General features: G+C 38.7%; 1 protein-coding gene across 1 annotated transcript; it reads right to left on the reverse strand.

The window, feature by feature from the left end:
• Window positions 1-38: 38 nt before the first annotated feature.
• Window positions 39-17,065, reverse strand: TTPA (alpha tocopherol transfer protein). The gene is made up of 5 exons (XM_052704495.1): window positions 16,832-17,065; window positions 8,516-8,669; window positions 7,005-7,198; window positions 4,417-4,527; window positions 39-2,774 (listed from the first exon to the last, which is right to left on the reverse strand). The coding sequence occupies exons 1-5, from the start codon at window positions 17,024-17,026 to the stop codon at window positions 2,595-2,597; spliced, it is 834 nt and encodes a 277-aa protein (XP_052560455.1). The 5' UTR covers window positions 17,027-17,065; the 3' UTR covers window positions 39-2,594.
• Between the last annotated feature and the right edge of the window lie 7,120 nt (window positions 17,066-24,185).

A 24,185-nucleotide genomic window follows, 5' to 3' on the forward strand; every position in this document is an offset into this window, starting at 1 on the left:
GTCACTGAAAAGTAACTAAAGCTCTTCAAAACAGGAGACTGGTTGAACTAGAAAGGTTTATTAATGTTAACATGTAAAAAAAATTTTTAAATGTGCATTAAATCATGCTTATAGGCAGTAGCAGCATTTAACAGCAAGTTTATTTTTTAAAGGCACTCCTGGTCTTGTTAGAGAAGAATAAGGCATGTGCAAATTTTTGTTTATTTACTTTGCAGCTGACCTACCTCCAAACATCACACTTTCCCTTTTATTATGCAAATGTCCTGATTATTTTATGTCATTAGCAGCAGCGACAGTTGTTCCTTGTCCAGAATTTCTAAGTTCTACTTTACATGTAAACATTACAAATAATTAACAGTTCATGAAGAAACAACTGTACTCAGTGCTCTACTGCATTACATACTCATGTTACCATTTAATAATAGGTTCAGGATATTTTTGAACATATTCAGCACTTCATTGATATACTATAGTTCAAATAAAGATAAAAGCCACACATTTTTTTCTCTACATACACAATCAAATGAACTAAATTTCTTTCTGTTAAAATAAAATAGCAACAGTAGGAGATTGGTTTCGCAGAACCTGATCACAGGAGCATGGTTCATTCCTTTACATGGTATACATTCAAGGATTAAAACAGAGAGCATAACGTTAGTGCAATAGCTTCAGTTCTCTGACTCATAAATGACTTGGAACTTGAGTTATACACCTGAAGAACTGCCAAATGACTACTTATTTTCCTATAAAAATAATCACTTCAACTATTTAAAGAGCTTTTTCATATCACAAAATAGTTCAATCAGATAAAAATAAGGATGTGAAATACATGAATATATGAAAAATATTTATCTGAATTTAGGCTCTGCATCAAAGATATCCTGAAAGAAAAGAATGAGAATGCACTTGAGGACATAAGATAACTGAAAAAGGAAAATCCTTGTCAGTTTCAAAGGAATTTTCTATCTGACATTGACCTTAGGTAGCAAAGGAAACTATGACCAACACATACTGTGCAGGCCTTTCACAGATGCTGTACATGCTAATAAAAAATAGCTTCTGCTGGCTTTTTCAATAATGAAGTATCAGTGATAGAGATGCTTCTGATTTCACACAATATTCTCTTTTCTCTCTCCTAAATATATATTAATACAACATCCCAGAGTCCTACAGATTTTAAAATAACACAAGTTAGCATTTCTAGCTACCTGAGAAGTACATCGTTACGGTGAATGTTTATACGGAATGCTAAATATTTAACACTTATGTGAACACTCTCTGGCTTGTTATAAAACTGATACAAACTGAGTATACAAACTCCAGCAGTTGGTGTATCAACAGAAATTTTAAAAACAACAACAAAAAAGCATACAAAAAAAAAACAAAAGCAGTGAAAAATAAATTATCATTTGAGATTATTGAATCTTGGGGAATGTAGGATGATACAGCTTTGTAATACAAGCAGCAGTTAAACATGAATCATGTCCCTTTAAAAATATATTTTCCATAAGTACAGACTTTTTTCATTATAAATACAGAAGAGGACTCATCAGAAATTAATAACAAATTTTTCCAGTGTCCAACACTATATAGGCAAGTTGTCAATCACTTTTCTGACAATAAGAATCTCCTAGGCATCTCCTAGGCTAAAGTCCAAAGCATCCTTAAACCACACAGCAGTTACTTCTAAGTTTCTGATCTACGAAGAATCTAGATCTTGCAGGGTGAAGATCTGCTTCACTTTGCAAGACAGATATTACAGCCAGCGAAGAGCAGTTGACCTCCGTAGCAATCTATAACAGGAATTAAGTGTTCACATTACTTAGTTGCTTATAGCTTATCCACAGACATTATCTCTTTGAAGAAAGAAAATCAAAATTCAATTTTTTTTTTTTTTTTAACTCTCTGACCAGTTCCTCCTGACTCACACTCTCCTTTGAAGGATATGTGTATGGCATTTTCCTCATCTTCCCCACGAATCCCCACGATTACTGTGTCAATTAGTGCAAAAAGGGAGGCTGCATAAGCAGCACAAAGATAACAAATGTTTCAGTATTGATGACTAATTCATAATTTGACTGTGTAATCTTAGCAGCACAAACTAACAAAACAGCCATTTCCCTGAGAACTGATTTGAAAAGCAGGCCCCTACTTGTAAATTAGGCCTGTATTCATACTTCTGCATCTAGTCTACCCCATCTATATTCTGTTCTACTTTAATTACTTGGCTTTGTATCTTATCATCTTGACAAGCCAAGATAGAAGAACTAAGCATAAGGTTCTGGACTGCATTAATATAGATGAGTTGTCTTCCAAGACTTAACAGGAGCAGTATCAATACCTGATATACAATGTACAATGTACTCATGAAGTTGGCATGCAACTTCACCAGTTACAAACATGTAGAAATCATTAGTCTACTCAGACATACATATTGATATACTCCAGTTAGTATAAAAGTGCAGTCATTGTAATTCTGGTCTGAAAAGACATTCTGCTTTCATTTACTATGATTTCAAGTTTACAAGAAAGATTTTATATTGAATTTATTTCCACTTCCAGTCTTCAGGAATTGATAGAATACTCTCATAAGTTTATTCATGAGCAACCAGAGAAATGCTCTGGAGATACTCTGCAGATGCCATTATGAAGTCGGTCCATTCCTTGGCCAGCTCTTCAAAGGGGACTCCTTCCCCCCCATATTCCTGTGGGAGAATGCTGACTGGAAAGTGTTCAGTCAGACTCTGCATGTAGTTACTTCCATGCATATATACCTAAAACAAAATATGAAAAAGCATTTACTTCAGTATGAATTCTAGACTCACGAGTAAAAACAGACAGCAAATGAATGCAATACAAGCACTTAAGATTGGTTCCACTAAACAAGTGTTCACAATGAGCTCCTTCAGTGAGGAAGTACAGTTTAAGTCCAAAACTCACTACACCCATATAGCTAAAATGATCTGTACCAGGGGGACTGGGGTTTGGTCTAGTCCTGAGGTGTGTCCTGTACCTGCTTATCAGTCATTCCAGGGAAAAAAGAAGTGCACAGCACCTGGCCATTACTATCTGGTCCTGCTACACACATTAGAAGACAACATTATGTACAAGGTATGTAGGTTCAAACAAGTGCCAAGGATATTCAGAAGAAACTATCCTCTGACTTATATTACAGTCCATGTAATTCAGTTCTAATTAAATCAGGTCCTGGACTGCTCTCCTCCAGTTTAACCTTTGAATGGTGTAGTTTTGGTTGCTATTTTCCTGCTTTATTAGAGCTAACTTGAAGCCTTCTTCATTACTTTTGGTCAAAAAAAACCTTTTATAGGTTTCTTATTAACAGTTGACAAGAATGTTCTGATTATTAACACCATTCGTTGACAATTTCTCACTGTCATCCGTAGACAGAGTATCTAGAGATCTGGGACCTATTTCTTGCTAATTCTGCAGAAGATATGCTGAGTGATCTTAAGCAAGTTATTTAAACCCCCTGTTACTGTATTTTTTAGTCATTAGAGTAGTGACCGAATCACAGAACGGCCAGGGTTGGAAAGGACCCCAAGGATCATGAATCTCCAACTCCCTGCCACATGCAGGGCCACCAACCTCTCCATTTAATACCAGACCAGGCTGCCCAGGGCCCCATTCAACCTGGTCTTGAACACCTCCAGGAACGGGGCATCCACAGCCTCTCTGGGCAGCCTGTTCCAGCACCTCACCACTCACACAGTAAAGAAAGTCCCCCTGACTTCCAACCTAAATCTTCCCTCCCTCAACTTAAAACCATTTCCCCTTGTCCTGCTGTCATCTACCCTTTCAAAGAGTTGATTCCCCTCCTGTCTGTAGGCTCCCTTTAGGTACTGAAATGCTGTAATGAGGTCACCCTGCAGCCTTCTTTTCTTCAGGCTGAGAAAAGCCCAGCTCTCTCAGCCTGTCTTTGTAGGAGAGGTGCTCCAGTCCCCTGATCATCTTTGTGGCTCTGCTCTGAACTTTCTACAACAGATCTCTGTCTTTCTTGTACTGGAGGCTCCAGACCTGGACACAGTACTCCAGATGGGGCCTCACAAGAGCAGAGTAGAGGGGGACAATCACCTCCCTGTCCCTGCTGGCCACCCCTCTTCTGATGGAGCCCAGGATACCATTTGCTTTCTGAGCTGCACAAGCACACTGCTGGCTCATGTTAAGCTTTTCATCCATCAGGCCCCCCAGGACTTTCTCTGCAGGGCTGAGTGACAACAGCAACTGTTACATTATTGATAACTGCAGATGTTTTACAGATAGATTACAGGGGCCACTATAGTACCAAAGCGATTTACTACAATGATTTTTCCTCTTCAAAGTTCAGATCTTAAGGGAAGTGTCGTAGATTGTTGTGTAGGGGTTTTGTGGTAGAAATAAATGTTTGTGTGCACTCACCCGTTGCTTTATTTTTTCAGTGAGAAAAGGCTTAATTAGAGCGAAGACTGGATGGAACAATAAAGGCTCATTAATCAAGTGGATACCTCGAACTTTTAGTGGAAAGGAATCCTGTCAAGAACACATGAAAAAAAGCATGAGAAAAAGAAATTATTTAAAAGATTCTATCGTGAAAGACAAGTCTGAAACTATCTAGTCTTTCTCCAAGTATTCCTCCTTGCTAATTCTTGCACTGTGGAATACTCTTAGTTTACACTGATTAAGAAATTACATTTTGTTCTTCTCACTAGGAGAGAAGAAAAATTAACAAGGAAAGGCAGACTATAAAAGCAACAACAAATTCCACATAAGTAATGTATACAAAGCTTTGTCTCAGCTTTTCTTCTGAGGTACAGTAGCAAAGATCCTGCTGCTACTTTACCAAAAAGCTATCTAGCCATGTGTTTTCACTGGCAACTCTGGGGAGTTTCCACACCCCAGAGAAGAATATATAGATATAAAAACAGCAAAATCAGTGGTTATAAGTTAAATATAGAGAGGAATTTTGAAATTAGTGAATTTGCTCAAGCCTGAAATTCAACTTTACAGCAAGATTACTGTGATAATCATAGAATGGTTTGGGTTGGAAGGGATCTTTAATATCATCTAGTTCCAATCCCCCAGCTATAGGCAGGGACAAACCCTATAATAAAAGTTGAATCTCCCATACGCCCTCATAATTTGAAATACTACTAGTTGGGTTCAAGTTTCATATAGAAGTTCCACAACTTCTCGACCTGAAAGGAAATAACAACAGTGTACAAGGACAGTATTATGCAATGGGGAAAGAATAACTCCCATAAAATCCCACGTGATACTACTATGCTGCAACTGGTGCTTATAAAAATGACTATATCATACACTCTTCTATGGGTAAGAAAAAAACCCACGCACATTTCTTCAATGCAAATCCTATTAAACTTTAATGTATTATAAAGACCTTAAATCTGTCAGATTTTAGGCTTACTGCATGTTATTATCATTTGTTTACAGCCTACTGTTTTCTTCTTCACAGAAGAATTTGGTTTTGCCTCAAGGTAACTGATATTCATCAAGATGATGTCACCTACTGATGTTACTATAGTTTCTACTCTGTATTACATTTATTTCCTTTCTATTAACGTGTTTCTCCACACAATACAGCAATTGGCAAGAAAGACACATTTCACAAGAAAAACTTAGGGTAAAAGCCAAGGTTCCTAAATTTTTACTTATAAGCATATTGATCACTAAAAACAACCTTTAGATGAAACATACAAACCCACCTAGAATGATGAAGAGGATCCAAAAAAGAAAGAAAAAAAAAAAAAGAAAAATCGAGCTTACTCCTGTTCTAAGAAAACAACACTGGAAATGCAATCCTTTTTCTGTCTTTTTTCAATTGCTATAAGAAACACTTAGAAACTTGAAAAACATACAACAAACAAACCTGTAGTAAGATAGAACCATTCTATTCAAAGAATATTCTCATTGAAGGTAATAGATTGAAACCTTCAGGTTTAATTGCAAATCCTATTCTATTTCCTTTCTGCTCTCAATTTCAAAGTTATAAAATTACTAACAACTTGTTTACTACCTCAGAAATCAGCAGAAACACTCTCAACTGCTGTTCTCATGGAATTGGCCCAGGATCATATAAACATCAATATTTTTCTTACTTTAGATGAAAAAAAATTGTAATACTTGCTGGTTTCCTTCTACAGCAAGATCAAGAAGGAAGAGCTGATGAAATTCTGATGCTATTAGCTCGCTGACTAAGCTCTGAATTACCCTCAGATACAAACCTTGCCAAACCAAAGCAAGGTTTGATTATTGAGAGATTATCTCCCTAGCCCGTTTCTACATCATAGGTTAACAGTTTTATCATTACTGATTTTCAGCTTAACTTCTGAAGGAAAGTAGGATTATATGACAACAGTGTAGCTTGCCTGCCAATTCTCTGTCTCTTTCCTCTCTTTTTGTTCAAATTCATTGTCAAAATTCAACTGAATTTGACAGAAAGGAAAAAGTCTTAGAGACAGTAAGGTTCCTACAAGTTTTGTGAAAATGAGGTGAGGTAACAACGAGTTGCACAAAATAACTCATCTGGAAAAAAAAAGCAAAACAAATGCCACATGCTGTTGGGAACAGATGGATGTCTTCTAGTATCATCCATACATGCCAACAAGTACTACTCACTTGGTCTGAACTGTACTTAACGCATCCTATTTTTCATCTTCTCTAAGTCTCAAGGAAAAAAAAAAAAAAGGCTTTGAACAGATCCTTGCAAAAGTAGGCTTTATCTGCTCAAGAAATTCTTGTATTGTAACAGGTCAGTGGAATTTTAATAATATATCAGAGGTTAAAGGGCATTTGCTGCCATACAAGAGCATACTTAAGTCAAAATAAGCAAAGCATGTGCCTGAGTTATCTGACTTTTCGCAGATATAAAACTTTGTTCTTTCAAACTGCACGACCTCTAAGAAGGTCTACAGAAAGAAAAACTTCAGATGGAAGAAAAATAGGGAGTTATAGCAGTGAAGCAGCATAAAGCAGTATGTTGTACTTACTGTGAGCACAGCAGCAATTTTCTTGGCCACTGCTGGACTGATCTGAAATGCATGAGCAAATCTCCATCCTTGAAGATCAAAGATAGTCTTGACTCCATTCCTCTGAGTCTCAATCTCCTTTACAATGAGTTCAGACGTGATCAGACTGACACGAAACACATCGTATGCCGTAAATAATGTGGGATCCCATTGTCCTGAGGAATTAGTACATTGCACTCCATAACCACAAGCATACAGCATACACCTGTACTTTCACTTCCTACTGCTTCTCATATACTTCTCAGGGAAAAGTAAATATTCAGTATCAAAAATTCTGAAATAAACAGATTTGCCAGCGCAGAAATTCTCTTCTATGCTTGCTCTCTCACTCATCTTTGGCACTAATTTTATAAATGACACAAGAGTGGAGTATGTTGCTACAATTGTAGCCTCCAGTACAAGGCTTTGCCACAAACAGCTTAAGACAATAACAGTCCCATTAGCAGAAACCAAAGGGAAGCATGGCATAGCTCAAAGGGGCTAATCACTGGCTATGGGCTTCAGGAACTCTAAAAGAAAAACACAGATCATCAATCCACATAATTTTACTTCAATACAGTAATACCACCAATTCACCTCAGTGAATTCCATTTGCTTTTTTGAGACCTGAGCAAAGAATTGCATGGGATAAGCCTTCACACTGGGCTCAATCTTTGGAGAGCACAGCTTTGCAAAGAAAAACATTTCATTCTACTAGACCAGACAATATTAAAACAATTATTTGAAAGCTGGTAACAATAATTTCTCTGTCCAACATGTGGCAACATGTGATTTATTGTTATCATTATTGTTATTATTATTATTATTATTATTATTATTTTCATTATTATCATTATTATTAAGACTTTAGGGAATGCATCAAAGCAAACTGAAGATCTTCAGGGCATAATTTATACAGGGTTCTCCAGCTGTATCTAAATGGTGAAGACTCGGCGAACTCATCTGCATCTAAGCTAAATGTTGGTACATTAGGTGTACGCCTTTTTTCCATTCTTTCTTTCCCCTCTGTACTGCATCTCCACCACACTCAGAACACAGATTTTAGAATTCCCATGGAAACAAAATTACTGTTTGGAAACTTGAGACCAAATAATTACATCTTCTTGTAAGTTTTAGGCTTTTAACCTTAGTCGTTTTATGATGCAAACAAGAATTCTACTTAACAGAAAAGCTTCAGAAGAGAATGTATAACATTAGCCATACTAGAATCAAATGATATAATTATTACTGCTCAATAAACACATCTTTATGTTAACCTAAAAGTATTTCTAACAAGGGAGAATAATTACTACCTTTCTAGTTAAGAGATTCTCATGTTACCTTCCATTTTATCAACTCCTGATGTTACACCCATTAGATACTTGTATTTTACTGCTGAAATTGTGATAATTTACAAACAAAGAAAAAACAAACAAAAAAGAATTAGTAGAAGAGCTAGGTGTAAAATGGGTCCAAGAAATATTGTCACTCACCAATTCTGTATATTAGAACTTTGCTTCCAGATGGGTCTCTTGATCTCAAAACTCCATGATAGCCAGCATGCAATAGACCAAGGACAGAAGATGGCTGCAAATCTGCACTTATTTCTGGGCATTCAATTCTCCACTTCTGGTAATTCTTCAGTAACTGGAAAAAAGTCAATGTGTAAGATATCCATCTACATAAAAAACCACAGATAAAAACCATATTTTCAATATGTGGTCACAGCCAGAGGTTTAATTCATTAAATCAGCTGTCATTTCATTGTGTATTCAAAGCAAATTGCTCAGAGAAGCAGAAGGCTGTTATACTTGAACAAATTAGTGAGTTGTTAAGTATTTAGAATCGTCAACTCATTAATGGAATACAGTTATTACTTTGTGTTAGAAAAGAAAATCGGGCTATGTAGAAATCACCAGTAGTTTCAACTTTAGAAGCATTAAAAAACTAACAGTAATAGAAAACAGTTCTCAGGTTACATTTAGGATTATTCAGTTTGATAACTCATCTGAATCATACAAGTTTTGTTGACCTTGCAAAAGACATGCTTACTTCATACATACATTTATTAATAATTTCATTTTACCATTTGACATACACATGGTCATCAGCATATATGAAGCACATTTTCAAAATCCTCCTACTCCTTAGATAAGGCAAAATACAAGTGTAGTGGAGTCTTCACTCCCTTTATCTATCAGACAATTTTCCTCCCTCAGAATGGAAATAATGTATACCTGCTTTACTACAAGAGAGATCCTGTCCATTGTGAGGAACACAGCTGCTCTTGTTTCTAGGGCTGGAAGGAGGCAACATTCGCTAGCGCTGGTGAAGGACGGGGAGGGCTATATGTTGAAATGGAATGGTCTAACTCTTAAGGAACAGTCAGTTAAAGGAGTTTCTTTCTGAGGAAACATCTAGCTAGCAGAATTATTGTGAGAAGTTATTGTAGGTAGAGATGGATAGTTAAAAATTAAATTGGTGACGTGGTAGTTCCAAAGTCTTATCACAGTTTTCCTTTTAAAATAAAGAAGTTATTTAAAGATGGTGAAGGGCCTGAAACATCTCTCCTATGAAGAAAGGCTGAGTGAACTGGGTCTGTTCAGCCTTGAGAAAAGAAGACAGAGAGGGGACCTGATCCAGGTCTATAAATATCTAAGGTGTGGGGGGCAGAATGGCGAGGCCAGACTGTTTTCAGTGGTGAGTGGAGACAGGACAAGGGGAAACGGCCAGAAACTGCAGCATAGGAAGTTCCGCACAAATGTGCGCAAGAACTTCTTTACAGTGAGGTGACGGAGCACTGGAACAGGCTGCCCAGGGAGGTGGTGGAGTCTCCTTCTCTGGAGATGTTCAAGACCTGCCTGGATGCCTACCTGTGCGACCTGCTGTAGGAAACCTGCTTTGGCAGGGGGGTTGGACTCGATGATCTCTGGAGGTCCCTTCCAACCCCTACAATTCTATGAAGTTAAGTGGTGGTGAAGAAAAGGAGCAGCAATTGTCTGCAACTGAAATTATTTATGACATTCTGAATAGGTAGGTAGGAAGCTTTGCAAGATTATCTTCTGTTCATCAGCGATGATCTGCCTCTGCTCTATCACTGCGCTAAGTTGTCCAGCGCTGAGTTTGAAGAACAGAGCGATAATTCTGGCTATCTAAATGCAAAATTTTGTATTAAAATGTCCCAGACAACTACAGTTTGAACTCCTATCATTTTCAAAGGAGCTAAATGAATCATAATTTTTCAGTACCTTGTATCAGGAAAAGAAAATCAAAGATAAGTTTAAAATCTTAATGGTAGAATAGACAGGCTACTCTTTCAAATTGTTACATTCAACAGCAAAAGTAATCTGATCCTCAGTATATTTTCATAAATTAAACATGCTCACAGAAATGAAAACATCAACCAACTCTCCTTTAATTCTGTTAATTCATATTTACTTATTTCTAAATTATACCATATTCCATAACAGAAGCTAGAACTAGAATTAAAAGAACTGTCAGCTCCTATTAATAAAACATAACCTTTAATAAAACCCCAAACTTCTTATATCTATGCAAGGATCATTTTCTTCATTGTCTTCATAGAAAGAATGGCAGGAAGGAACCTCAATGGATACTGAATTCATCCCTTGGAATATCACAGTATCAGCTAGGTTGGTAATGCAAAACCTGTGAATCACCATTGCATACCTCATAGCTTGTTTATGTTACACAGTTAACATTAGTAATTTCTAACCCTCTCCTTTGTTTTCAAGTTTCTTATATTGTTTCATACAAACAAGTTTTCCTCAGCTTAAGCCTATTCCTAGACAAAACTGTTTGTTAAAATAATTTACGTACAAATAGGTGATGCACTGATCCGCAATTAACTGTATCATTTCTGGAAATATTGCCTATAAGTATGTACTTGTAGGTACAAAACTGGGACAGTCCATCTGCCACACCAGAATCCCATCTGACTTGGAAACAAGCCAACTGATAAAAGCCTTACTCTAGACCATACACTGTAAACAGAAACACTTAACTGCTAACATATTGTACTAAAAGTCTTTTGACCTCATATAATTGGGCTAATGTAAACAAACAGAGCAGGAAGTGAAGGAAACCAAGTTAATTTGTGTAAAAGAAATTCACTGATTGCAAAGATAGGCCAGAAGAGGTACTACAATTATTTCACTCTGCTGGAATTTGACTCCTTACACAGGGCACTGTGGAACAATCCCAAACAGTGTGCCAACCAGACAGCACTGTTTACATACTGTGATATTTTCCTTCATCTTTCCAACACAGACACTTAAACAACAGCAAAAAACACACAAACAACCATAGAAGTACTATCCAAACATCTTCTGCTTCGTAGTCTGTCCCTTCTAACATCAGGTGCACCCCATCATAATGAACCTACTTAACAATCACATATTTTAAGCAGTTCTTTGAAGAGCTGCCGGCCAAAAAATCAAGATGAGAATAAATATAGGTTCATCCAATACCCTGAATAATCCCAGCTTTCAGTTAGTTTCCTCTTTTCATGAACATTAACACTTTCCTAGACAGAAACATCAAACCCTCAAATTCTGGACCTGAGAAGAAAAGGAATACTGTTCACAAACTGCGACACCCTAAGGATACTTAGAAAAAACATAATTTATCTACTGATTGTCCATGACTGAATAAACACAGAGTTAAAACACTTATGACTTCCTCTATGGCATGATACTTTTTCACAGACATAGCTAAGTTCCAAATATTCTTCCCTTTTCCAGAAAGCCACAAAGTGCTCAAATGAATAGTTCTGATCTTAAAAACTATCCTATCTAATTACCTGAAATGATGACTTAGTTCTGAACTAAAGATCAGCATTAGATAACTTTCCATAGCATTCACAGCTAATTTGGAGCTATTTTCTGTGAACAACCACTTTCTCAGCTACTGGACATTCGCAAGTCACACAGAGTCACTTACATGAGTAATTATTAAACATAATTGAATTCAAAAATTAGCAGTGGATTTTACAGTTTTACTTGATTTTGAAAATTCCTAAATTAACACTGCTTAAAGACAGAAATCAATATAGAATATTTAAAAGATAGGAAAATGTTTTTTGCTTTTTTTGTTTGTTTGTTTGTTTTTTGTTTTTTTTTTTTTTTTGTAAAGATAGCAAAGAAAAGTGTAAGTTTTATTCATAATAATCAGAATGAATGCAGAAAATAAATAAACCTAACATAATCAGGAGAAACAAAAGCATTCATTACAATCAAGATGACTCATGCATTCACAAGAAAAAACATCTGTATATAATTATTTGTATATATAAACTGAATAACTTACTTAAAAATCTGTCGAGCATCTGAAAACAGATGCAAGATAATTTGATAATAAGCAAAGCTGGATGAAAAACTCCAGTGTCTGGAGTTAAGCATCGAGAGATTTTTCCCGAGGTCTTTTGGGGATAGTTCCAGATTTCTTAACATCAGAGATAGCAATGTTACTGATTAATTCACATTTCAGATGACATAAAACAAAGGAAAGAGAACTTAGTACTTGTAATTAAAAGAACTAGAAAATAATTTATCTTATAAAAATTAATGTATGTAACCAATTATTTTTCCTGATTGATAACTATCCATATTAACAAAGGTGCAAGATTAAGTTTCAACTGTGCCAGTAGCTGTATCAGCACATGCTATGTTCAGGAAAAACGTTTTTTAATTACAATCTTTGATGGAGTAACCAACAGTTTAAACTTAAGGATAGAAACATATAAATGCATATACACACACACACACTTTGATGCTGGTGTTTCAGTGTTGCACTTTTACTGAATTTAAAAACACTCATTCTTCTCCCTGTAGTATAATTCATGTCAAGTACAAGACAGTATCCCAAGCTCACTGAGAATCAGCTTCATCCCAGAGTTGCAGGATGTAACACAAGGCAATATAAAATGCACTAAACAAAAATATGTATGGAGGAAAGAGGCTGCTCGTTCTCCAGATTTCACATATCACTACTGAACCCAAGCGCCAGCACTTTTGATCACAGGAAGTCAAACATACTCACGTAGCTGGCACATTAAAAAGGACTAAAATCATTGCTTTATTTCAATTAATGCTGACCCACGGCCCTGCATTGCAGTTTAATTCTTTTGCAGCATAAAAACCTGATTCCTGCTTTTATCTTTCACAGGGATTACAAAGGCATAAGTAAAAGAAGTTAAAACAATACAACACCACTCCTCCTCAGTGTTAGTTTTGGGGGGATGTAAGCCCTGCCCACAAGTTTCACTGGACGGGAAAACATCTTACTGGCATATTCAAGGCTTCACGTGTTATGTCACAGTTGTTGTTAGCCCTTGTCAAAGGACCTTCTTCACACTCCTGGAGACAAATCTGTCAGGATTTTACGAAGGATTTAAGGATTACAGGCATTCTCACTGGTAACATTCACACATTTTAAATCTTATAGCAGAAAATATTTGCTTAATTTCACCTCTTCTTCTGGGAGTATTTACTTAAGTAATTAGGGATCATGCATTCCTCTCCAGCCACTTTCAAGGGTAAGGAATGTAGCCAATCTTTCCTCTGATTCAAAAATGCAGGAAAATAATTTTCTTCTGTTTCAAGAACAGTGCTGCTGAGCTTACTTAGATATATCACTGACTTCAAAACATGCACACTTCCAGTTGTTTGAGTTCTTCAGCTCCAACTAGCTATTTCAGCAGTGGATTTTTTTCTAGGATGACATACAGAAGTAGTTTAGTACTTAAAAGCAAGTCTGGAACTGCTAGAAGAAAAATGTAAAAGATTTCTGTTCCAGTAAATGACTCTGAAATGGAATCACCCCCTAACTGATTATTTTCTGGAAGATTTCCAAATGTTGATAAACCAACTCCTGAGAGGCCAATAATCAGATATATGAGTTACATATTAACCTGGCATGCATCACAAAACAATTCAGTAACCGAACTCATAATTCATATTCAAAGCTAAGTATAAGCCCATAGTAAGAAGAACGGTGGAGAAGAGCTTCCATTCTTTTGGTCACAGACACTGGTGAGCCACAGACTCTGATCATGCCTACAAGTCTACAAGTACCATGCAGTAGTGCCATTTTCCTGGTGGGAAAAATTATGTTGTACCAGACTGAACTCTAAGCTGAGAGGGAATATCAATCTGGGCAGGGGGGGTCACCCACCATCTAGACAGATGACGGGAGGACACTGTCTAGGATGAAGCAAAAACGTAACCTCATCGCATGAGGTCTCATTTGGGTTTGATGAATCTTTTTCTTACAATCACCACTGACTTTTGCATAACAATTCTCTTGGGCTTTTCTAGAATATACCGATTGCAGACAAACACATTTATTTATTTATCTATTTATTTATTTCTGTTTTCTTCCCGTGCTGCTTCCAAAGAGCTAGACATCAATGTCAGCTGGCATGCGGAATATTAAATACACATGGAAAAAGAAATCTGTGGAAAGATTCAACATGTTATTTTCTTAAATGCTGAAAACTCTTAGAACACATATGTATTCAAACAAGAATTTGAGAGTTAGGAATCAAAAGAGACCCAGGGATTCCAAAGAGATTATAAAATGCCTTGACAGTAGGGCCCCAGTCCTAGCGAGCTGATTCTCACAAAGAGTATAAAAAAGATAAATAAAAACCTACTACTCTGGAGACTCCGTCTCTAAACCTGGCTTAGATAACACACTCTTGAAGACTAGTCACAAAAATCACAGGAGGGACCCACAAAGATCACTGAGTCCAATTCCTTGATCCACACTGGACCACACAAAATCAAACCCTATGTATGAGACTTTCGTCCAAACACTCCTTGAACTCCATCAGTTTGGTGCCAATACCACTGTCCTGAGGATACTGCTCCAGGGCCTGACCACAAGCTGGTGAAGAATCTTTTCCTAACATCCAACTTGCCCTTCCTCTCACTCCATGTAGTCCTATCTACAGCACATCTAACAACAACTCCCTCAGAAGAGGGGTGGCTAGCAGGGACAGGGAGGTGACTGTCCCCCTGTACTCTGCTCTTGTGAGGCCCCATCTGGAGTACTGTGTCCAGGTGTGGAGCCCCCAGTACAAGAAAGACAGAGATCTGTTGTAGAAAGTTCAGAGCAGAACCACAAAGATGAAAGTTCAGAGCAGAACCACTGGAGCACCTCCCCTACAAAGACAGGCTGAGGGAATGGGGCTTCTTCAGCCTGGAGAAAAGGCTGCTGCAGGGTGACCTCATTGCAGCCTTTCAATACCTAAAGGGAACCTACAAGCAGGAGGGGAATCAACATTTTGAAAGGGTAGATAACAGCAGGACAAGGGGAAATGATTTTAAGTTGAGGGAGGGAAGATTTAGGTTGGATGTCAGGGAAATTCTTTACAGAGTGGTGAGGTGATGGGACAGTGTGCCCAGAGAGGTTGTGGATGCCCCCGTTCCTGGAGGTGTTCAAGGCCAGGTTGAATGGGGCCCTAGGCAGCTTGTTCTAGTATTAATGGGGAGATTGGTGTCCCTGCATGTTGCAGGGGGATTGGAGATTCACGATCCTTGAGGTCCCTTCCAACCCTGGCCATTCTGTGATTCTGTAACTACACTCAAGAAAGTGCAGAAAACTATGGGCCAAACTCTTGAGTGCCACTGCCATGTCTACTTCCAGCACTTCCAATTTCCAGTACTACAACACAAGCTGGAGAATGTATCACTTTCATGAATCTCTACTTTTTGGAATCCAGCAATACAGGAGGGAAAAAAAAAAAAAAAAAAGAGGGCAGGGCTTTGCTGCGAAAAAAAAAAAGAAAAGAAAGGTAGAGCCCTACCTTTCTAGACATTTGATATAAGCCATGTTATGAACTTAGAGCAACAATGAGATGCATGAACAGCCAAAGGAATCTGTCTTGACTTGCTCATTCTTCTGCTGAGATTTAAAGCTGTCACACAAAGCTCATGAAAAGAACATACAATATAATTAAAGCTAATTACTGTTAAGAGCATCATTCAATTTCTAGCATTCTTTTTTACCACCTTGATCATGCACTATATTTACGTGCAAACAGTCTTCAGTTACACTGACACACAATGCTGAACTTGGAAGGTCGACAGCATACAGAAGCAGAAAATAAAAGGTAAGCTGTGTTGGGCAACATTATGTCAACAGCATCAAGTTCCATTAAAACACAGCTTACAGTTGGCACAAGCTTTTGCCCTGGAAAGATTTGGAAATACTTTCTGTTGAGATGAATTAGTGGTTATCGATCTTTCTGTAAAAAAGAAATGATAACACTCTGTACTTTTGACTGCTGAAAACAGGCATGCAATGTCTTTATGGCAACAAGCCATACAACAGATAGGAATGGAACAAAACTCGCCAAAGCCTGCTAAATTACCAAACTCTAAGAGAAAGAGAAATTTCACAGACAGAAACCTGTAGCAAAACTAGGAGACATACGAGTTACTAATAGCCCGAGCAGGAAAAGCAAGGTAACAATGCCCTTGGAAGGATGCTGTTAGCTGAGCTGTGACCTTACTGCAGGTACCAGAACCTTTGCCAGTGGGATCGCACCAAGCTACCGGCCGCGCTGCACGTCTTCCCGTCTTTGCTCTGTAGGTGTGCAGATGAGCAATGCGCTACAACCCAAATGCCCTGCTTGACCCACCTGGCAGTACGCTTCACCCACTCAAATGCCTGCTGCGGGCTCCCAACACCCTCAGGAGCATCACTGCCCACCCGAGCACACCCAAGGACTAGGCAGCTGAAACAAGCACCCCGGTGACCCGAGGGCTCCCGCTTCCCCTTACCCTCCAGGCCAGATCCAGGTTGAAGTCTCGGGCTCGCAGGAACCTCACTAGAAAGGCGTCGCTGAGCGGCTGCGGCCAGCGCTGCCCGGGCTCTGCCTCCGCCCGCTGTCGCAGCTCGGCCACGGCCCCGCGCACCGGCGCCGAGTGGTCGGGAAGCTCGTCCAGCCGCTGCGCCATGCCTGTCCCCGGCCCCATCAGGAGGCACCAAGCAAAAACCCGGCCCAGCCCGGCTGCCTCCGCCCCCGGCCGGGCTTAACCCCTCCGCACCCTCCTGGGCGAGGGCGGGAGGAAAACGGGCGGTCCCGCCTGGTCCAGTTGACCTCGTCACCAACCAGGTTATTTATTCATTTATTAACTTTTATGAACTTCACCAGCGTTTAGATTTTTAGGCTTTAACTCATCTCATACACTGTTTTGTATTTCTTTTATTTTATTGCTTATAGTCCCATAAGAGAATCTCTGCCCATTCCTGTCCCCTAGGGGTATAGGGGTGACATGCGATAGCACCTTCTGGGGGTGTCTCTGGGCGCTGAGTGCCTGCACCACCCGCCTGATGCTGCTTCTGGAGGAAAAATAAAATCTTGGAGCACCCAATCATAGAATCATCAAGGTTGGAAAAGACCACCAAGATCATCTAGTCAACCTTTGATCCATCACCACCCTCTCCACTAGCCAAGTCCCTCAGTGCCACATTTACACATTTCTTGAGCACCTCTTGGGATGGTGATTCCACCACCTCTTTGGCACTCTGTTCCAATATTTCACCACTCATTCTGAGAAGAAATTTTTTCCTAATGTCCAACCTGAACATCCTCTGGTACAATCTGAGGTCATTCCCCTCTAATTTTACCTGGGAGACTGACATCCACCTCATCACAACCTCCTTTCAGGCAGTTGTATAGAGTGATAAGGTCTCCCCTGGTCCTCCTCAAGGCTAACTGCCCCAGCTCCCTCAACTGCTCCCCATAAGACTTGTGCTCCAGAACCTTCAGAGATTTGTTGCCCTTCTCTATATATGCTCCAGAGCCTCAGTGTCTTCCTGTAACGAGGGGCCCAAAACTGAATGCAGTGCTCGAGGTGCAGCCCAGTGATGAAAATATATATTCAGTCTGCATGAGGAAGCTAATTCAACTTTGCTGGCCAGCAGCAAGCTGCAGTTAATGAAGGCAAAGAGTTCACTGCTCCCAATGGTATTTTTATTGTAGCCATTTCCTTTGATTAAGCTTCCTTTGAGATCTCTTGCCCTGCTTAGGTTAAAAGCCTCATCACTTAACATACCATTTATGAGAACTATTAAAAAGCTTACAAAACTTTGTTCTGTATTATCTTCCTCTTCTCTGTGTGCAGATACACTTCATATTTGCTTACTTTTTGATCATACCTGTTTGGACTCTTCCATACTGCTGAAATGTCTGCAGGCATCCCCCTCAGTTTTTTGAATGCATCCAAAGCTACCCAACAAAATTCAGGTGGATAAAAAGGACCATGAATAGTCTTTCCAAAAAGAGGGTACAGCAAGAACTCACAAGGGGACTGAACAGGAAATGAGCTTCAAGGGAACTGAACAGGGAAAAAGTGTTGCAGCAAATGGTAGAAGCTCAGAAATGGAACTGAAGGCTGAGTGGAGGTGAGCAGGAGAATGGCAGGGAGGAGAAAGGCTCCAGGAAGTATGGAGCCACCCAAGATCAAGAGGGAAAAGCAAGCTGGGAATATAAGAAGAAACAAAGAATGAGAAGAGGTCATACGTTGCTTTTAAATGTCTTTTCCTAATTTTGAAGTGCCTATTTTTCTTATCAGTGTTCAGATGTGGCACTGAGGGATGTGTTTTAGTAGGTTTGGTGATGATGGGTTGGCAGTTGGACCAGATGATCTCAGTGGTCTTTTCGTACCTTGATGATTCTTTGATTCTTACAACTTAGACTTTGGCCCATAAAACAGATTGCAGTGTTGGGTCTGTGTTTGACCAATGTTTGTTTTATCACCGGTTTCAGTGATTTCCAGTAAGACTGAGTTGCAAAAATATCTGCACATTTAATGTTTCTATTAAATCCCATGAGTGAATGTGAGTCTGTAGCACTAGTTACAGCTCCTGCTTCTGACAGAGATGTATCATCACATGTTGAATACCTGACCTTTCACCTGAGTAATTAGGACCTGTTGCAAGAGGAGGTTTGTAGGTTGTTTTTGTTTTGTTTAGTTACATCTGAAAAACAGCTCAAAGGCTTGAAAGCTCTTAGTAACTTAAATATACCTGTTTGTAAACATTACCTTGTTTATGTCCTTGGACTCTGACGATTACAAAGACTTGAAACTGTCAGTATCTCTTGGAGGCTGGAATTTGGTGTATCCCAGCAACAAGCAGGCTTTCCAAAGATATCTGGAATTTGTACTCCTTCTGAAGAAAACTCAAATTTGTGTAAAGCCTGAATTCTAACTTTAACAGGTCTTCTGTGGCAAATGCTCAAGCGTTGTGTAGCCAGCTATCTTAGTAAAACACACAGAAATGTAGATAGATATTTTACATATCTATATAGAAGATGTCAGAAATACCATCTTTCTGGAGCTGAAAGAATTCACCTCTATCTGCTTAAGCTGATTTTTCTTTAGCTGTCCTCCCATGCGAAGACTTGCAGCACATCCCACAATTTCCCATCCAGTTGTACCAAAGATCTCACAAGCTTACTCGGAAAATGGGCAGTGCAGCTTTGGGTCTGCTGCCACCATGAGCACAGAAATGAAGACTTGGGGCATACTGTAGTGCTGCAAGCAGACTTTAAGTTGTTCCAGAGATTTTATAGACATGATCTATGACTCAAAAATTGCTTTCCTTGCCTTTACGATGTCTTTTAGAAATCTATTTTTTATTTTATTTTTTTAAGTGGGACAAGCTTCCAATGACATCCACTGTCAGATCAGTGGGACCACCAGTTTGTCATGAGTCTGTTCACTGAGAATACTTTGGAATATTACTTTTTCACTAAGGATAGAAGAAAAAAATCTTTCGAGCTAAGCAAAACAGAATTGATGAATCATTACTTTATCTGAAGGCTGACAGTTTTGTACAGATTAAAAACCAAAAAACAAGTAGAATAGCTGTCATCCTTTTCTGAATTGATGCAATAGGAATGCTGCAGCAAGGGACAATACTGCAGAGGGTGTTAGCCTCTCAGTGCAACTTAAATCCAAGGTTTATCAGCCCTGGGTGCTGCAGTAATTCATCTCTGATTTTTGCCTGAATTTCTCCGTCATTCATCTTTGTTGTTGTTTTCATATTCACTGTCAGCATTGCTCGAAACTTTGGCAAAATTCTTCCTATTGTCATAGGCCTTAAATCTGTAATATACTCTATATAGCAGGCTTGATAGGGGTCAGAAGAAAAAAAAGAGGGAAAAATGTATATTATAAGCACAACCCAATCAAGTTTTACAATTCTGCTCTGTAAGACACTGTAATCCTTGGTGTGTGTAAGAGATGATGAAAAACATCGACAGTGAGGAACTGGAAAGGTAACTCAAGGGATGAGCATTGATGGGGTGAGATTTTGATCCTGCTGCCTTGCTCTAGCAAGAGTATGAATCACCTGCACTGAACCAAGGTGCAGAAGTGATGGTTTATATACTGCCAGATCTATTGGCATCCCCTCAGTCTACATGTGTTGAGCAAGCAAGAAGGGCTACGGCTTGCTGTGCCACATGGCTGGGAGACCGTGTATCACATTATGTGTACTTAAAGAAATGGAAGAAAAGCTATGTATGTTCCCCTCACTCTGCTATCTCTTCCCTTCTTCCACATAAATCTGTGCCTGTAATTGTTGGAAAAGATTTGCCCATCAGCTGCATATTCAATTAAAGAATTCAGGCTTTAATTTCATTTTTCACCATTTTCTACCTATCTTTCATTTTTGTTTGAAGTTTGCCTAACTAATTTCAGTGCATTTTCACCACAGAACTTCTGTAAACTGTGGGTGAGTAAGTAAAAAAAAAAAAAAAAAAAAAAAAAGACAAACTGGTAAACAGCAGCTCTTCAGCAAATTTTTCATTATTCCCTGGTCTGTACATTTCACAACCTCTGTCTGTGTCTGTGTGTTCAGTCTGGCTGGCTGCAGTGTCCCTGCCTGGGACCTATGCTCATGATTTTATGATTTTTTTGCTGCTTTTGCAGCTTGTCAGTATTTCTATTGTATAAACATAGCAGTGATAAAATTGCAAACTCAGATTTCTGGAGCTGACAATCATTGAAAAGCTGAGAGCAAAATCAGCAAGCAGAATCAATTCAGTAAGTATTTGTGCTTCTATATGCCTTGAAATTCTCCCCGCATCCATTATGGGCATACGGTTATTGCCTTCAGCAGCCCTTTATGGGTTATGATTTGCTGTAGCAAGTTCTAATTTCTTTTGCCTTTTCTGGCAAATACTCACTAAAAGCATGTTGTTTCAAGGTGTGGTTCTCTGCTTCCTTGCAACTCTTGCAACTCCTTAGTTCTGTTGACTTTTTGATCCTATTTGTGGTATGCGGCAGTATACACAAGGTAATAAATACAAGTCTTGGCACAGAAGCAGCATCTGCTGCTCTGACAGCAGATTTTTGCCTGAGAAGAGCTGGGTTCTTGAAAAAGGAGGTTTTTAGCAGGGAGTAGGGCTCCTGACACCAAGCTCTGTAGGAGTGCCCATCTCAGACTCTGCTCTAATTTCTGTCATTAAAACATAGTTTCTGGAGGAGGAGGGAATAAGTTGTTTCATGTTAAATGCCCACTTGATGGTTAGAACATTGGCCAAGACTATAAAAACTCCAGGATAGATGCCCTAAATCCACTTCCAAACACTTGTGTCCAAAAAAAATGTCTTAAATGCTGTAAAACAATACTGTGAGAACACACTGTCCCTTAGCTCTAGTACATGTCTTTCATTAAGATTATTTATGTCTCAGTGTGTAGTAAGATGAACCTGACTGGGTAACAGAGCAACCAGAGGAACTCTGCTCGGAGTTCTAAGAACTGTATACATACAGAAATATTCAGAAGGAGGGACTGCAGAGCAGTTTTCTCATCAGGGAATAAATTTGGCTGTTGCAATGTAAGCTGCTAGAGTAGTTGAGGAAGCTTGGAGGCAATATGATAATTTCAAAGGAACAGAAAAATGTTACTTTTGTCATTCAGAAAGGGGGCATCTTGGGAAAAAATAAAACATTTTCAGCAATTGCTGACAAAATGGTACTTTCGAAAAAGGAAAATTTTAAAATATAATTTAACACACTGAAAATACTGTAATGTATATAGTAATTATTTGCATTTGAATTAAAACTCTAAATTCTACATAGAGAGAAAAGTATATCTCTCACAAAGATTTTCATCTCTGAAATAGAAAGAAAGCACAGATAGTAATTTAACACTGGAGAAAATGGCAGATGTGTTGAGGATACAGATTAAACATTTTTCTAGGTTATTATAGGAAAACACTGAGATATGCATTAAGCTACAGTCTGCTACTGATGGCATTGTTGAAATCTTATAATTCTTGTACAGATTAATTCTTACAATCAACATGTCATTTACAATGCAGAAAATGCAGTACTGCAATTTCTGTCTTTTTCCTTTTTGAAGAAAAAATATGTTTTAAGAGTTTTCTCTCATGAAAAATGGATTTTTAAAATTATTTTTTAATTGTGGTGTTAATCAGTTCCATTAACAGACGTTTTTGGAACAGGCTGCCCAGGGAATCAATGCAGTTACCATCCCTGGAGGTGATAAAAAAACATGTAGGTATGGCACTGAGGGATGTGGTTAGTGGGCATGGTGGGGATTGGCTGGCAGTTGGGCTAGATGATCTTACAGGTCTCTTCCTGTAAGATCCCATTAAATCCTTAATGATTTAATGACTCTCATCTAACATGCAGTTCTAGGGTACAGCAGGCCAAACAGAAGTTACTAAACCACCATCCTATTTGAAACAATGGGCATCTTCTCTCCTAGACAAGCTCTATGCTGCCAAAATGTATGTGCTACGACCAGAACCAGGCTACTTTAACAAACTACTGTGTGGAACCTGTGCCTCATTTATGCTATGCCTCAACTAACCCAGTAGCCAAAGCCATCACATCTCCTTACAAACTGAATACTAATGCAACAAGCAGGCTTCACCTCTACTGCTAACAAGGTTTGTGAAGTGAGATGGGTTGCTGCCTCACTAAATGAATAAAAATAATTTTCTTCACATAGAATTTACCTTATCACAACGTGGATACTTTGGTAAGAATCAGACATCAATAAAAGCTGTGACTTTTCTGGAAAATGGTTGATTCCAGATAGGTAAAACACTGTTTAAAACTCTCTATAAACACACTTCCTAAATAAACTTTTGAGTCAGTAAGATATATAGCTACTCCTTGGTCCTATTTTTTCCTTCTAACACTGGATTAACAACTGGTCTATGCTACCTCCAATTGGTTTTGATTCAACTGTTTAAGGTGAGCAGTTGACAACCTAATTTCATTTTAATGTCAGCTTCTCAGTTTACAGATGGAGGTCAGTCATTTCTACTGGGTTTCACAGTGTACTTTTGTTGAACATACCCACTGCCCTGTTGACATAAAGCTTAATGGGTCAAAGCATTAATAATTTATTTTCAGGAGAGCTTGAGAAGTTGTTAGATCTGGGACCTGTCGGTTGGAGTTCACTGCTTCCTCTTGGCACAGTAATGGTCAGGCTGGGTGTGTGGGATTGAGATCAAGTAAACTTGGAGGATAAGAAATGTTACTCGTGTGAACTAAGACAAGACTACTTTCCATCCCCTGCTTGTGGCGAGTCTCCAGTCTGGATTGGAGAGCCTTGTACAGAGTAGTCACCAATGTTCAACTGGGCAAATCTTCAGTACAGGGGCCACATCTTTTATTTGTTGACCAATTTATTTGTCTTTGCAGGATAGCAAAATTGTGGAGGAACGATATTTCAAAATTTCTGTTGATGTTATTTTCAGAGGAAATGCATGTTTTCCAAGAGTGTTTTTTCAGAAGATGTATTGAGAACCTACTGTTCAGTAAACAACTTGTTTTAGACAGGTGAAAGTTACAAAGCTTAGTTTTCCTGTACCTGTGATTCAAGTTTGAACCATCCAGAACAATGCAGAACTTCACAGGTTTTGAACTGCACAGAGATGACTGGTCCAACTAGGCAGACAAGAGAGGACTGAGGAGAGCTGAGCTCATGCTTCTCTTCAGGAGAGAGTATGGAATTTATTACTTTCATAGTTCTTATGATTTGGAAGAGCTTAATATCTTTGAGCCTTCTTGTTGAATGTAGTCATTGTTAGCTGTCAGATTCTGATCAGAAGAGATAGATCAGAGACTGACAGACAGGTAG

Source organism: Tympanuchus pallidicinctus, unplaced genomic scaffold (genome assembly GCF_026119805.1).
Source record: "Tympanuchus pallidicinctus isolate F22 unplaced genomic scaffold, pur_lepc_1.0 scaffold5, whole genome shotgun sequence".
Taxonomy (NCBI): domain Eukaryota; kingdom Metazoa; phylum Chordata; class Aves; order Galliformes; family Phasianidae; genus Tympanuchus; species Tympanuchus pallidicinctus.

Coding starts and splice junctions, on each gene's coding strand:
- TTPA (XM_052704495.1), bottom strand. CDS start 17,026: ATGGGGCCGGGGACAGGCATGGCGCAGCGGCTGGACGAGCTTCCCGAC. Junction 7,199..8,515: donor AGTTCTAATATACAGAATTG/GTGAGTGACAAT, acceptor CTAATTCCTCAG/GACAATGGGATCCCACATTA. Junction 4,528..7,004: donor AAATTGCTGCTGTGCTCACA/GTAAGTACAACA, acceptor TGTTCTTGACAG/GATTCCTTTCCACTAAAAGT.